At 54.5% G+C, this 13,311-nt stretch overlaps 1 protein-coding gene across 1 annotated transcript in view; it reads right to left on the bottom strand.

Annotated features, from left to right (window-relative positions):
- Positions 1-3,342: 3,342 nt before the first annotated feature.
- The window catches only part of NAT10 (N-acetyltransferase 10), a 42,185-nt gene continuing 32,216 nt past the window's right edge, over positions 3,343-13,311 (bottom strand). Inside the window, exons 22-29 of the mRNA XM_032360474.1 lie at positions 10,290-10,386; positions 10,102-10,212; positions 8,826-8,998; positions 8,217-8,336; positions 7,757-7,855; positions 7,288-7,361; positions 6,575-6,658; positions 3,343-4,155 (exon numbers count right to left, since the gene is read on the bottom strand). Coding sequence (XP_032216365.1) covers positions 4,044-4,155; positions 6,575-6,658; positions 7,288-7,361; positions 7,757-7,855; positions 8,217-8,336; positions 8,826-8,998; positions 10,102-10,212; positions 10,290-10,386 — 870 coding nt within the window. The 3' untranslated portion in view covers positions 3,343-4,043. The remainder of the gene's footprint in view (positions 4,156-6,574; positions 6,659-7,287; positions 7,362-7,756; positions 7,856-8,216; positions 8,337-8,825; positions 8,999-10,101; positions 10,213-10,289; positions 10,387-13,311) is intronic.

Genomic DNA, 13,311 nt, shown 5'->3' with positions numbered 1-13,311 from the left:
GGGTCAGTTGGTGTCAGTCCAGGAAAGGCCTGATGCCCAGCATTGCGGGACAGGGCCCAGCTCAGGCAGCTTGAGGCCCAGCCTCGGCTCCTGGCCTGGGTGGGGAAGGGACCCTGCATGGACCCATGGCGCCCCCTGGGGTCACAGGGAGGAGGCGCACCCCTTGGCACCACCCTGGGCCAAGGCCCCTGGGAGGTTGGTTCAGGGGTCTGTCGCTGCCCAGCAATTGCCATCCACAGTGACTACCTTTCAGGGGTGAGTGGCTACCCTTCCCTCCACGGGCCTGTGCCCACCCTCCTCACAGGTCTCACCCCCACTCCTTGCGCCCCCCTATAGGACATGCCTCCGTCAAGTACCTAGAGAGCTCAGCCGCTTTCTTTTGGGGGAGGCAGGCTAATGGGAAGGCAATGTAAGGGAGGGATGGAACCCCGTTGAGCCTATATGTAGCAGAACACACTAAGAAAGCATTTCGATAATAGGGGGGGCACCTAGGTGGCTCAGTCCTTTAAGCATCCAACTGTTGATCTCAGCTCTGGTCTTGATCTCAGGGTCGTGGGTTCAAGCCCCATGTCACTGGGTATGGAATCTATTTAAAAAATAATAGATAAAAATCAGATTCTTCCAAGGGGACTAGGAGGACCAGGAGTGGAGGTGTTTGGTCACCTTACCTTAGCCCTGGTGGCTGGGCCTCCTCCTCAGGGCCACTGTTCCAGAGCATGAGGGGGACAGGAGGAGGCATGGGCATTTCTCCTCCAGCTGCCCTCTTCAGGCTATTAGCAGCCAAAGGCAGGCTGGAGGAGAGAAAATAAACTTGTCCTTCACAGGAGTCCCTGGAAAACAAGGGACTGAAAGCAAGTTCTATACCAGAGGGAGTTTAGTCTCCTGCGGCCACCCTGCAGTTAATGACAATCTGGCGCTTAGCAGCTGCAGCCTGGGCCTTGTCCCCAAAGGAAACCCTCTCCAGACATGAGGATCCCCTGCCTTCCCACTGCTTCCCCATTTCCTTGCTCTGCTGGTTACCCAGTGCCAGTCAGACACCAGGACCATGGAAACACTCTCTCCAGCCGGACCACCTACAGCACCACAGGAGACCCTCGGGCCTTCCATTTGCTGTCACCCCACCCCTCTGCAGACCACGTTTCCCCTTTAAGCAGCTGCCCACAGATGCGGGATTCCCTTCCCAAGGCTGAGGCCTGCAGCCCCCCAGGCAAGCAAGCAGCCAGGTCTAACAGCCCTCAGATAATGAGTCTACATTTTTCCAAGGTGGCAGTTGTATCTCCTCCACTCCCCCAGCCTCCACAGCCCTCTTTGTGTCCACCTCCCGGTCACTCTGGAGTCCTCTGGGGAGGCTGGAGCCAGACGAGCAGTGGAAGCCCTGGAGCAGGCCGTGGGGAGTCCATCCCGGCCGCAGGGCTGGGGGGGACCCGGGGGGCCGCGGGGCCTGGGGCCTGGAGGATGATAAAACCCATTTAAGCATCTTCTTTGTTCAGGCTTCCTGAGCCCCTTCCTGTCCCGGTGACAGCAGCATTCATAGCCAGCCTTTCTGAATTCATTTCACCAATGACATTTCCCGAGACAGCCTGGCTTTACAGATGTCACTCTGTCTGGGGGCCAGATGGCGGTCTGGGGGAGGTGTGCTTTGTCGGGTTCGGAGGAGAACCCGCGATCACAACCCCAAGTGCAGAGACCTGCTTCGGAACATTCGCTTTGCCAAAAAAAGGGCCAGGACCATAGGTGGTAGGCGAATGTTCGCTTCCTCTGCGTGCAGAGAGGAAGGCGGCCTCAGAGGCGAAGAACAACCTTGATGGGAGCCAGACGGCCCGACAGGTCTGACCGCCAGGTGCACCTTCCTGCTGCCCAAGTGGGGCTCTTCCGCTCGGGCTGTTAGAACAAGGCTGGTCTCACGGAGTCTTCGCACTTTGTGTGTAACCAAGCAGCTCACCAGGCACCATGGTCCACTCCTCTTACTCGGCTCCACTCACTCCTCACAACAGCCCAGGAGGCGTGAGCGATCATTGCCAGCTGCATCTCACAGAGGCCGACTGGACAGCAGGTGCAGGTGAGTGACGTGCCCCGGGTCACGGTGAGACTTGGGACAGAGCAGGGTTGAAGCCAGGGGGTCTGGCTTCAGGGCACCTCTCCCTGCATCCTGGAGCAGAGCACGAGCCAGGCTTCAGGGCTGGAGAGGCCACTCAAGGGCCGGGCCCCCCTAACCATGGGATGACATGGCTGGATAATTTAAAGAAACTATCCAGCTCTGACCATCTGGGATTCTGACTTTGCGTTTAAGCATCTCTCCTAAGAAAATCCTCCTTGAAAGTCAGGCTCAGGCACTCACCTGGAAAACGAATCAGAAATTAGTTCTTATTGCTCCTCCCAGCAAACCTTCCTGCAGACCTGACAGGGGGTCGGTGGGCAGACACCTGCAGATCCAGGAGACAAAAGGTCCCGAGGCCTGTGTAGACAAGGTACAGGGGTCCGTAGCCCAGGCAGAGCCTGCTCTCCTTCCTGTGGCTGTGAGTCCCGGGCAGTGTGCTTTTAATCCTCTGCTCCAGAAGCTCCCCTTACCTTCCCTGTCATGTGTTAAGACTTCTGGGAGCCTGGATTACACACCATAGCGGAGGAAAGGATCCTTGGACTCCTGGAAGACTGGTCCTTTTAAATTCTATTAAAAAACAAGGAAGATCAGGAACCAAGGCCTCCATGTGAATTTTCCAGATAAAAACAAGAGTGAGCACGGAAGCTGGAGACTGATGCCGCCAGGACTACCCTCAGCGGCCATGTACGGCACCGGAAACAGGGTCAGAACTAGAACACAACTGAGCGGACCTGCATGCGGAGCTTTGCTCACACTCCACGACAGGGCTGAGGAACAAGCCCAGGGAAACCGGCAGAGGCCCTCCAGGCTCAACACTTAGTATCACTTTGAAATCCAGCACTGTTACTATCAAACACACAAACCAAAGTATGTGTGAAGCCACCACGTAATTTCTGTCCCCAACAGAAGGAAGGAACCAAACGACCGGACAGGAGCTCAGGGTTGAGGGAGCGGGGAGCCTTTGGCATCCAGAAGCCAGCTAGCTGCGCCAGGTGCCACGGAGCACAGCTGGCTAGCTCCTAGGTGCCACAGCTTGTCCCTCAGGAGGACCACCGCAAGCATGGTGGGTGCCGGCCACTTCTCTCACAGGCTTCTGGGTTGGTAAGCCCTGGCCACTGCCCATCCCGGCCTTAGCACTAACACCTTCTGAAGTCTACCCGGCAGCCAAGGTCCTCCAGAAGAAACAGGGCAAGGGCCAACCCCCAGCTCCGTGGAGTCAATGAGCACTCAGAGGCAGTTGGGTCTTTCCAGCTTGTTATTTATTAAAAATAGATTCTCTATCTCTCCCTCCCCTCCCGGCTATCGAAAGAGTCTTGCCCTAAGTTTTTTCCCAAACAGATGAAACAATCGATCTGGGGGACTCAAGGCCAGATAGATTCCTCTTAAATTAAGAGCTCAGGCTTTTCTGGGACACGGGTCCTGCAGAGGCAGGAGTGGAACGATTTTACGGCAAAGCCCAGGGCACAGAACCGTGACCACAGCCACTTGGTCAGGCAGAGCTCCTGCTGCTCTAGGCCTTGGGGTGTCTGGATAAGGCCACGGCGAGAGGCCCAGGGCTCCACTGGCAGCGTCCCGAGCATCACCAAAAAGCTGTGTGCTTAATGCCTCAGAGGGGACGAGAGTCCGTGCGGCTCCACACGTGTGAGAAGGAGCTAACACAGCTGGGTCCAGAGCAAAACAGGAACTTATAGGGGAAAGGAGGCCTGGAGTGTGGAAGAGAGACCGGTCCTTGGCAGTGCCAGAGCTTTGCCTAACCACTGAGTTTTGGGTGGACCAGCAAGGAAGTGATGTCGCCTTAAGCCAAGCTCAGGCCACAGACTGAATTTCTGGCTGGTCTCCAGGGCCAGTGGGGGCTCCTGCTGCCTTTAACAGCCCAGGCCGCCGCTCGGTCCAGCCAGAGTCAGGGCGCTCTTCGCCCACAGCAGCCGCGGGTGCCCGCGTTCTCCTATTTCTTCTGCTTCAGTTTCCGATCCTTTTTGTTCTTTGGGTCTCTGTTTTTCTTCAACTTTTTGTTCTGTTTGGGTTCCTGTTTGGCTTCCAGCTTCCTTTTCTTGTCACTGGAGAAAAAAACAAAAACAAACAACAAAAAACCATGAGTAGAAAGAAAATGAAATCCGCAGATCGGTTCCATCGTTCAGACTGCTTGGCTTTAGGCTTGCTTTGTCCGGAAGGGTTTCCACCTTCTGGAACATTATTGACATTCGGCACAAATGTTCTCTGCAAGCTGCCCGCATGCCAGGCACTGGGCTGGGGGACGCTGACCCACTTCCTGCCCTGACCGGACTCTTCCTCAGAGGAACAAATCTTTCTCCCAACCCCTGAAAGCAGAGCTCTCTGTGGAGAACCGGTCATCCCCCGCTCCCGGGACCACAGGGAGATCTCCAGCGTCCCGAGGAGGGTTCCCTCCCACTGCTCACCACTCGAGATTACCCTGGAAACCAGACACATTACCCCAAGGACCCCGAGGACAGTCTCTAATACAAAGCAGGAGACTCCCAGGAGAACCTTTAACACTTGTGACGTGGCACTATTTTATTTCCCCTGAGGGAGAGGGAAACCCGAGCAGCAGTAACTCAGGTCAGTACCGGCCAGCGGAAGCCTGGCAGTTCCATGCTGGAGTCACTCAGCAGCCGCCCTCTAACCCCCTCACAGGTTAAAGATCCTCTCGGCGGCATTCTGCCCCAGGAACAAACACCCCCCTCTGAGGAGAGACCGAACAGTTCTACCCACGGACCACTAACATCACCTGAATGAAGTGACCTCCCGTGGATGGGGGGTGGGGGGTACATAAAAAAGCAAGGCCTCAAAGAACAGGACAATAGAGATCAGTGTCTTTAACTCCAAGAGCACGATTTACTCAGAGCTCTCAAGCAGATGAACTACCACAAAGGGCAGGGAATCCAGGAGGCCCCTCACCAGCAGGAAGAGCCAAACCAACGGCTGGCAAAGCCAAGCTCTGAGGAGGGAGGACCCAGCAGTCGCCACACCAAGCACGTGCCTTGGCCTTTTGCAGCGCTCAAAGCCTCGCTCAAGGCTGGAGCTGTCGTGGGCCCCGGGCTCGCCCCTGCCGTATCATCCAAACCAGAAACAGGACACACTGACAGGGCTCTCGTGCCACATCTGAGAGCATCTGCGGAGTATGGCTGATATCAACACTGGAACCTTCAAGACCACACAGGAGCTTACGGAGACTGCAGAGGACAACATCATGATCTCTGGGATCCTCAGCTGCTAGAGTCACAAGACTCGTCTTTTTAAATATGTCCTCTAAGGGATGCTGTCCTATGGCAATGCCAAGAACTCCCCTCCCTATTAACCCCAAACCACACATGGACATTCATCTCCAGAGTCCCAGGGCAGGGAAACCTCACTCCCTTCCCGAGGGAATGATGATGAAGGTTCTGGCCCGAGGAGCCATTATCTACAGATGCTCCCCCGTGCAGAAGAGCAGCCGGAGGGGACGGTTTTCGAAGCAGCGTCCAGGCCTCCTGCGATCCCCTCTACCCTTCCAGGTGGGCCCGAGCTAGAAACTATTTTCCTAACAATATAAAGACACTGGCTGCCTTTCACTTTCGTGTTCTCACAGCCGGCCAGTCTTCCAGGGGCCACGAGGTATGTGGTGGCACCAGATGGAGGACGGGAGCAGATGAGCCAGCTGCCTCCCATTAAGCCAGACAGTACCGCTTTGCAAAATGTAAAACCGTGCCACTTGGGACGCCCGGGTGGCTCAGTCGGTTAAGCCAATGCCTTCGGCTCGGGTCATGATCCCAGCCTCCTGGAATCGAGTCCCACATTGGGCTCCTTGCTCAGCGGGGAGCCGGCTTCTCTCTCTGCTTCTGCCTGCCACTCTGCCTGCTTGTGCACGCGCTCGCTCGCGCTCTGACAAATAAATAAATAAAATCATAAACAAAACAAAACTGTGCCACTCTAAGATTTGGGGGGCGGGGGAATATTTTTTAAAATAAATCAATATATCCATGACTGATAATTTTGGATGAATATTTTTGTTTTTCATTTCTAACATTGGAAACATCGAGATATACAACCCACGTAAACAAAAGCCCTTTGGGGGCCCTCAATTTTTATGACGCTAAGGAACTCCAAGCCCTAAGCCTCGGAGAACCTTTGGCCCGGAGGTAAAACTCCAGCCTTCCCAGTGGACACACCTGGTCCCCATCCCAGCCCTGCCTCCACCCTACAGCTCTGGTCACTTCATCTTTAAAGCAGCGCTGGTGACAGAAGAGCCACGCTGTTGTTCTGAGGGTGCACGGGACACCGCGCTGCAGCCCACAGCAGCCGCACGACTCTGCCTCAGCTGTAGGAGACTGGATACCAAAGCAGCGACCCTCCAGGGGGAAAGAGCAGTGACTCGTCCCTCAAAGCTTTTGCTTCAAGCCCAATCTCCTAGTGAAAGTCACCAGAGAGGCACAAAAGCCAGAAAGCCTCTCCTGTCAGAGGTCACGGGGCCCTCCTCACCTCTTCAGGCTGACGATGGAGGCATTCTGCCCGGCTTTGTTCAAAACTTCATTCCATTCTTCATCATCCCCACGGATTATGTATCTAAACAAAATTTAACAAAAGGAAATCTCAGAGCCTGCTTAAAAGAAGACAGCGACAACAGTCTCCTCAGACACACCCTGCCAGGGAAGCCGGTGGCTGGTCAGTGCGAGCCAGAGGGCAGGGGCCGCGCGCAGAGCTGAGTTCCTCCAGCCGGGCGCTTCACTGGAGCTGGAGTGCACCGGGCCTGCCCGGACTCCCCCTCACCGCCCACCAGGAGAGCCTCCTGGCGCCCCCCAAGTTGCTCACTCCCACCTCCAGGAGCACCTGGACAGCCATACGGAGGGGGAAAAAGAGTCCTAGCACACAAAGGGTTCCACAGCAAGGGGTTTGGTTGCTTTAGGCAGCAGAATCCTTTCTTCAAACACATTCACATGCAAGAGCCAACCACAAAGTGGCCATTAAAAGTGGCTGCTCATCAATCAGCATCCCCCCCTTCCCTGAGGGGCCTGAAGGAAAATCCTTCCAAGTTCTGCAAAGAGTGAAGGAGGAAGCTTTCAGCGGTGAGTGCTTCTGGAAGGGTGCCACGCCACAGCAGCCAGGGTGCCTGGAAGGGGGTCAGAAGAGGCCCATAGGCAGGTCCTGAGGGTCCTAAAAGCCTTCGCTCCCCATAAGTCACTCAGGGGCCTTACTGGGAGAGGTCCATGTTCTTCAGCTTCCCCACTTCTTTCTTGTGTTTCTCCTGGAATTCCTTTGCTGCCTCATCCTGTGGTCAAAGCCCCGGAGACAGACTTGGTCAGAGGCAAGCAGAGAAGGAAGCTCAGAAGAAAGGGGAGGGGACAGAAGATCTCCGCAACCACATCCCGCCGTCAGGGACAGCTCTTACCAAAGACACAGGAATATAAAATGTGCATTTGGAAAAGTCCAGAAGGACAAACAAGAAGTTGTCAGCAGCTGCTGCTGGACTACATGCACGCACGCACCCGATGGGACTTGCAAGTCGAGGAGGGAGCCGGGCGCACCCAGGCCGGGAGAGGGGAGCTTGCACGGGCTCCACCCACCGAGCATGGAGGCCACCACTGGTGGGGGGCAGGGCAGAGCACCCCTCCTCCAGGGGAAGGGCTCCGCAGCCGGCAGTGCCGACCTTCAGTGGGAACATACCAGGTCATCACTGAGGGTCTTCACAGTGGGCTCCATAACCACGTCCTTCACTGCCGCCATCTGCTCCTCAATGGCCCGTTCCTGCACCTCGCTGAACAGCTGCAAGACGACAGGGGGCGCGGAAGATGAAGCCGCAGCCGGCTCCCAGCCCCTCGGCCCCGAGTCACTCGGCACCCACTTCACGCAGCACAGAGGGCACACATTCACCGTCAGAGGACAAGAACACAGACTAGAAAGACAGGAGATCCCTAACAGTGCTGCCTCTGGGAAAAAGCAAAGAACAGCACAGACACAGCTGAAGCCCGCCCCTAGGTGTGTGCGTGCGTGTGTACATGTGAGAGAGAGACAAAATAGCTGCGACAAATATGGCCAAATGTTACATCTATTTCTCTTAAGGAAGACAGCTTGTTTGTTAAATTATTTGAAAACTGCCCAAAACCCTGCCCCCGGCTGTTACTACCTTCACAACTTTGCGGATGATCCGGTTGAAAAGTCCCATCAGCTGGCCTGCGGGCAGCTCGATCTCCTTTTCCAGCTGGTCCACAGACTTGTGCTGGAGGCCAATTCCCAAGAGAAGAGCCTGGAGAATGGAGGATCTGCTGACGTGGCCACCGGGACAGACCCTTGGCCATTCAAATGGCGCCAAGAACCAGTCATGCTTTTGACCAAAGCCAAAATCTGGATCAAAATCCGACTGGCGCGTCTGCTCTGGCTTCTCCTCTGTCATCCCGTTACTGAAACCACCAAGAAATGCTCTCCCTTCCTGAGCTCCCCAAACCGATGATCCTGACAAGAGCCGCAGGAGAAGTTCACGGTGCCCCTGACCTCTGCTAAGTTAGAGTCAGAATCAAGGCGATGTGGTGGCATGCGAAGGGCACGGGTTCAGAGCGCAGCTCTTCGACGCGCTAACTGTATGGCCGGGCACATGACCGCCTGCAGAGTCCGAGTGTCCCCAGCCGCAGAATGGGGAGAACGCTACCCACCGATCAGAACCGCAAGGAATTAAATGCACAAAATTACTTCCAAGCATCCCAATCGACACCCAGCACACAAGCAGCAGATAACCTACCGACTGGGCTGCCGACAGGGACAGGTCCCCCAGCTGGTTGAGGAAATACATCCGGGAGATGGCCGGGATCAGGTCCATGATGAGATGATAGTCCACCATGTTCCGGGAGTACATCTCTAGCCTCTTCAGGTCATAGGAGAGGAAGAGGGCGTCCAGCTCCTCCCGGCGCAGCGCTGTACATGCAACAGACAGGTCAGGAGGCCAGACGCCCTTGCAGGGTCTGACACGATCCCCACATCACACACACAATGGTCCCCAAGTGGCATGCCAACAGCTGCTCCTCCACGGGGCCTTGAACCAGAGCAGGACAGGAGCCGCCTGAAAGCACCTGCCCACTGACAGAACACACAGCCCCAGACAGCCCTGACCTTCATCCTGAAAAGGAGGAGGTAGCTTTGGGCCACCCAGGGAGTGGGCATGGTTGGCACGCACCCCTTGCTCGAAATTCCGTGCCACCACACCAGACCAAAAAACGCTCCTTCTCCACTGGGTCACTTCTCCTCGGGACCCAGCTTCACAGAAAGTGTGTGCTCTGCCCAGTATAAGGAACACAGCTTTTTCCATCAAAATATAATTGAGGAAAAAAAAAAAAAGACACACGTACATAATGAGCACTGGAAAAAAAACAAACAAACCTACAGCTGTTAATACTATAGGTCCACTTTTAAATATTCAAACAGGATTTATATGCCCAAACTGCCTCCCATGTGTCAGCCATGTCAGGTTGGGGCACATGTTCTTTTTAAAAAGATTTATCTATTTATTTGACAGACATAGACCACAAGTAGGCAGAGAGGCAGAGAGAGAGGGGGAAGCAGGCTCCCCGCCGAGCAGAGAGCCCGATGCGGGGCGTGATCCCAGGACCCTGAGATCATGACCTGAGCTGAAGGCAGAGGCTTAACCCACTGAGTCACCCAGGGGGCACATGTTCTTATTACAATTTCATCAGTGAGGAGACTGAGCCTCAGAACTGAGCTGGTTACCCGAGCTCACAGGATTTAAATCAGGTTCCATAATTAACTACCTGTATTACCCTATTTAACATCTGAAATCAGATCACATCTCCTAAGTCTTGTTATACAGATGGAAGGTACTATGGGAGCTGGGGCCCCTAAGGCAGAGTTTGGTGGGGAGTGTCAGTGGGAGATGCCTAGGACCTGTCCCTCAATTCCTAATCCAGCCTTCTTTCTGGACCACCTGCTCCCCTCACCTCCTCCCGCCACGAAACCTACTAAGATCTGCCACAGCCGGCCGTCCATGCCCACCCGCTGCTTACCTGGCTGTGCTGGCTTCTCGATGTTCTTGTTCTGGATGATGTTCAGAGCCAGCGGGGGAGAGAAGGTGCTGAACTGGTAGGACAGCAGGGCTAGGAACCGCCTTCGGAAGTCTGGAGTACCACACACAGTGAGAGGTGTGGGGGCCCCTTGCCTATCACCTCGCTGCCCCCCTTCCCCTCCAATTTACCTTTCCAAAAGGCCGGGAGCCAGGCTCCCCTGTCAGCCTCCTCCTCGTCAGTCAGAGTCTTCAGCATGATGCACGAGTGCTCCCCGGTCAGGTCATTCTGTCAAACACAAATGCCAACTTGGCACCAAGAGCGCCCTTCTCTGAAGCATCTGTCATTGCTGAAGGGCAAGCAGGCAGAGCGGGAAGATGTGGTGCTTGTCCCGGCCTTTTCTTCCTCCCAGCTGGGAGACGGCCCTCTGCACGTGGCCTGCACCTTCCACAAAGCCCCATTTCCCGCATGACAGCTGTCAGAGGCCACTCGGTTCTGTGAATTCCTAGCAGGTGCCACGGCAGCAGAGCAGAGTGGTTCAGATCATCCGAGAGTGCTGTCTGCTCTGGACCAAGAGTGAGCCACCTGTACACATCAGGTCACATTCTGAACTCAGAGTCATTACGGCTTACATTCCAAGTGATCCAGTCCACGTTTTTGGAACCCTACAAAACTCCATGCCCCAAACCTAGAATTCCCATACTGGCGAATTAGCTTGCAAATGCAAGCTTCTTTAGGTGCTAAATAGTGGGCATGGCTTTTTAAATTTTTATTCTGTAACAACCACAAAAGCCCACACCATAAAACTATCTAATGGAATTCGACCAAAGAGCATTTATAGAACAAAACACCCACACCATGTACCAATGAGCGGCGCAGAGCACAAAAGCAAGGAATAAGCCATGGTCGATGTTGAGCTCAATGGTCTGAAATCTCCTGGCAGCTGACCAGCGGACTTACAGCCCGGCCTCAACTGAACTCACTAATCAGGAGCCAGCCCATGCGCGAGCTGCTCTGTGCCCATACGTGGCAGCCCAACACCCAGCAGTCCTGGCCAGGCCCACTATAAATACTCAAACGGGCACCATCCTTGGATATGGGCCTTGTATGCTTAAAAAACAAAAAACAAAAAACAAAAAACAAAAAACTAAAAACAAAAAAACCCCAAACCTCCAACACCCCTTCTCTCAGCTGACAGCGCCCCCTCCCTGGGGAAACAGAAGGAACCAGAAGAGAACTTCATCCATCCAACACCAACTCAAGCAACTGACCAACACCTTCTGTGCCCAAACTGCCTTCCTTGTTGCTGTGAGGGAGGAGGTGGCCACTTCTGCTCTTGGGGTCCTACTCCCCTTGCCTCAAAGTCTGCAATCAGACCCCTGTCACCTGTGCTATTTGTGCAGTCTCTACAGGATTGGACCCCACAGCAAACAAACACGTTCTAGAATCTAGAATCTAGAATCTAGAATGTGACAAACTCCTCTTAATGCCAATGTCCCTGCAGCTCCCTGGTTTCTCACCCTCTTGCTTCCTCTAAAGTCATCTACTCCCTCGCTTCCCCTTCTCTCCAGCCGGGATGACCCCTCAGCTCTACCGCAGCTGCTTTCCCTCTGGTCACCACTGCCAGCAAGTCCACTGGCCATTTGTTTGTCTCAGCTTACCTGCTCTCCCACAGCCACAGATTCCCCCTTTTACCATTTTTTTTTTCCTTGAGAGAGAGAGAGTACATGCACGCAGGCAGAGATAGGGGCAGCGGCAGAAGGAGGGGGGAGAGAGAGAGAATCTCAAGCAGACTCTGAGCTTAGCACAGAGCCCAATGCAGAGCGGGATTCCACGATCCTGAGATCATGACCTGAGCCGAAATCAAGAGTTGGACGCTGAACCCACTGAGCCACCCAGGCGCCCCCCACCTTCCTGAAACACTCGTTAAACTTAGCTTCGGATACCTTCCCCCACTTTCTCCTTCAGCTCAAGGCCACTCCCATTTCTAACCCACCCCTCTGGAGGCTGGAGAGTCCAGGATGCACCCTCTTCTCAGCTTTCAGTCCCAGTTTTCAATAACTTTAAAAATGTACTCATTCACTGAACCGAACTATTTAGTGCTCTACGTGGTAAATGCTATTAAGTGTTGGGGTTACAGCTCTGAAGAAAACAAAGTCCTTGACCCAGGCAGCATATTCTGCTGAGACCATGCTCCCAGGTGTCCATCTCCAGCCCCAAACTCGCCCTGGAGGACCAGACTCCTGAAGGCAACCGCTCGTCCCACTTTCCCATCAGGTATCTGACAACACGTCATACTGTGCCAGAGCATTCCCGCTGTCCCCTCCAGACCTGTCCCTCCTCCAGCGGCTCTTCTCAGCAAACAGCACCTCCACCTTCCAGGTTCTCACCCGGACTCTCAAGCCAAAAACCCATGAATTACTCTGAATTCTTCTGGTTCACTCATCTTCCAATGCAATCGTCAGTTCGACCCCCAAACACGCCTGGCCTCCGCCACTTCTGTCCGTCTTCACCACTTTCTCACAGCCCGCACCCCATCTCAGGCACCCGCCTCCCTGCCTTCACTCTCAGGCCACCACCGTCCACGGTCTACATGGCAGTCCCAGTTCCTTGACACCTTCCTCCAAGTGGACGGGAAGCAAACAGAGGCCCCACCCAACCTCACTGCCCCACCAGGAGCCTCGCCAGCCTTCGTCTCCTTCAAACCACCAATTCACTTCCGCCTCAGGCCCTGTGCTCACCGCACCTGCTGCTAGGAAACACTTTTATCCCCCAGGAATGCGCGCATAGCCAGTCCACTCTGATGACTCGGGGACCAGTTTGAAAGGCCACCCCTCAGAAGCCCGACCACTTAGTCCACTGTAAGTTCAGTGTTTGCATTTCTTCGCGGCACCTAGTATGATCTGAAAAGTTGTCATTTTCTTTAATTTCTTGTTGCCTATTTCTACTCGTCAGAAAATAAGCGTTGTGGCTTATCTTGCTCACTGCAGGTGGTAAATACATGATTTTCTTTTTTATAATCTCCCAGTAACTCCCCCTTCCATAGCCTCCACGGCTCTGTCAGCCCCGCAGTCACACTCCACCCTCAGAGACCAGCCCATAACTGGAGTCTGCCCACCTGTAACTGGTTCCTAAAAACATCATTTTATTTTTTACAAATTCCAAGAGGCCCCCAGGCTGCCGGATTCCTGATTCCTTGATGAACAAGTCCAT

The sequence above is a fragment of the Mustela erminea genome, chromosome 9 (assembly GCF_009829155.1).
Source record: "Mustela erminea isolate mMusErm1 chromosome 9, mMusErm1.Pri, whole genome shotgun sequence".
In the NCBI taxonomy this organism is placed as follows: Eukaryota; Metazoa; Chordata; class Mammalia; order Carnivora; family Mustelidae; genus Mustela; species Mustela erminea.
Note: the sequence above shows the minus strand (reverse complement) of the source record. Positions and strands in the feature narration are given on the sequence as shown.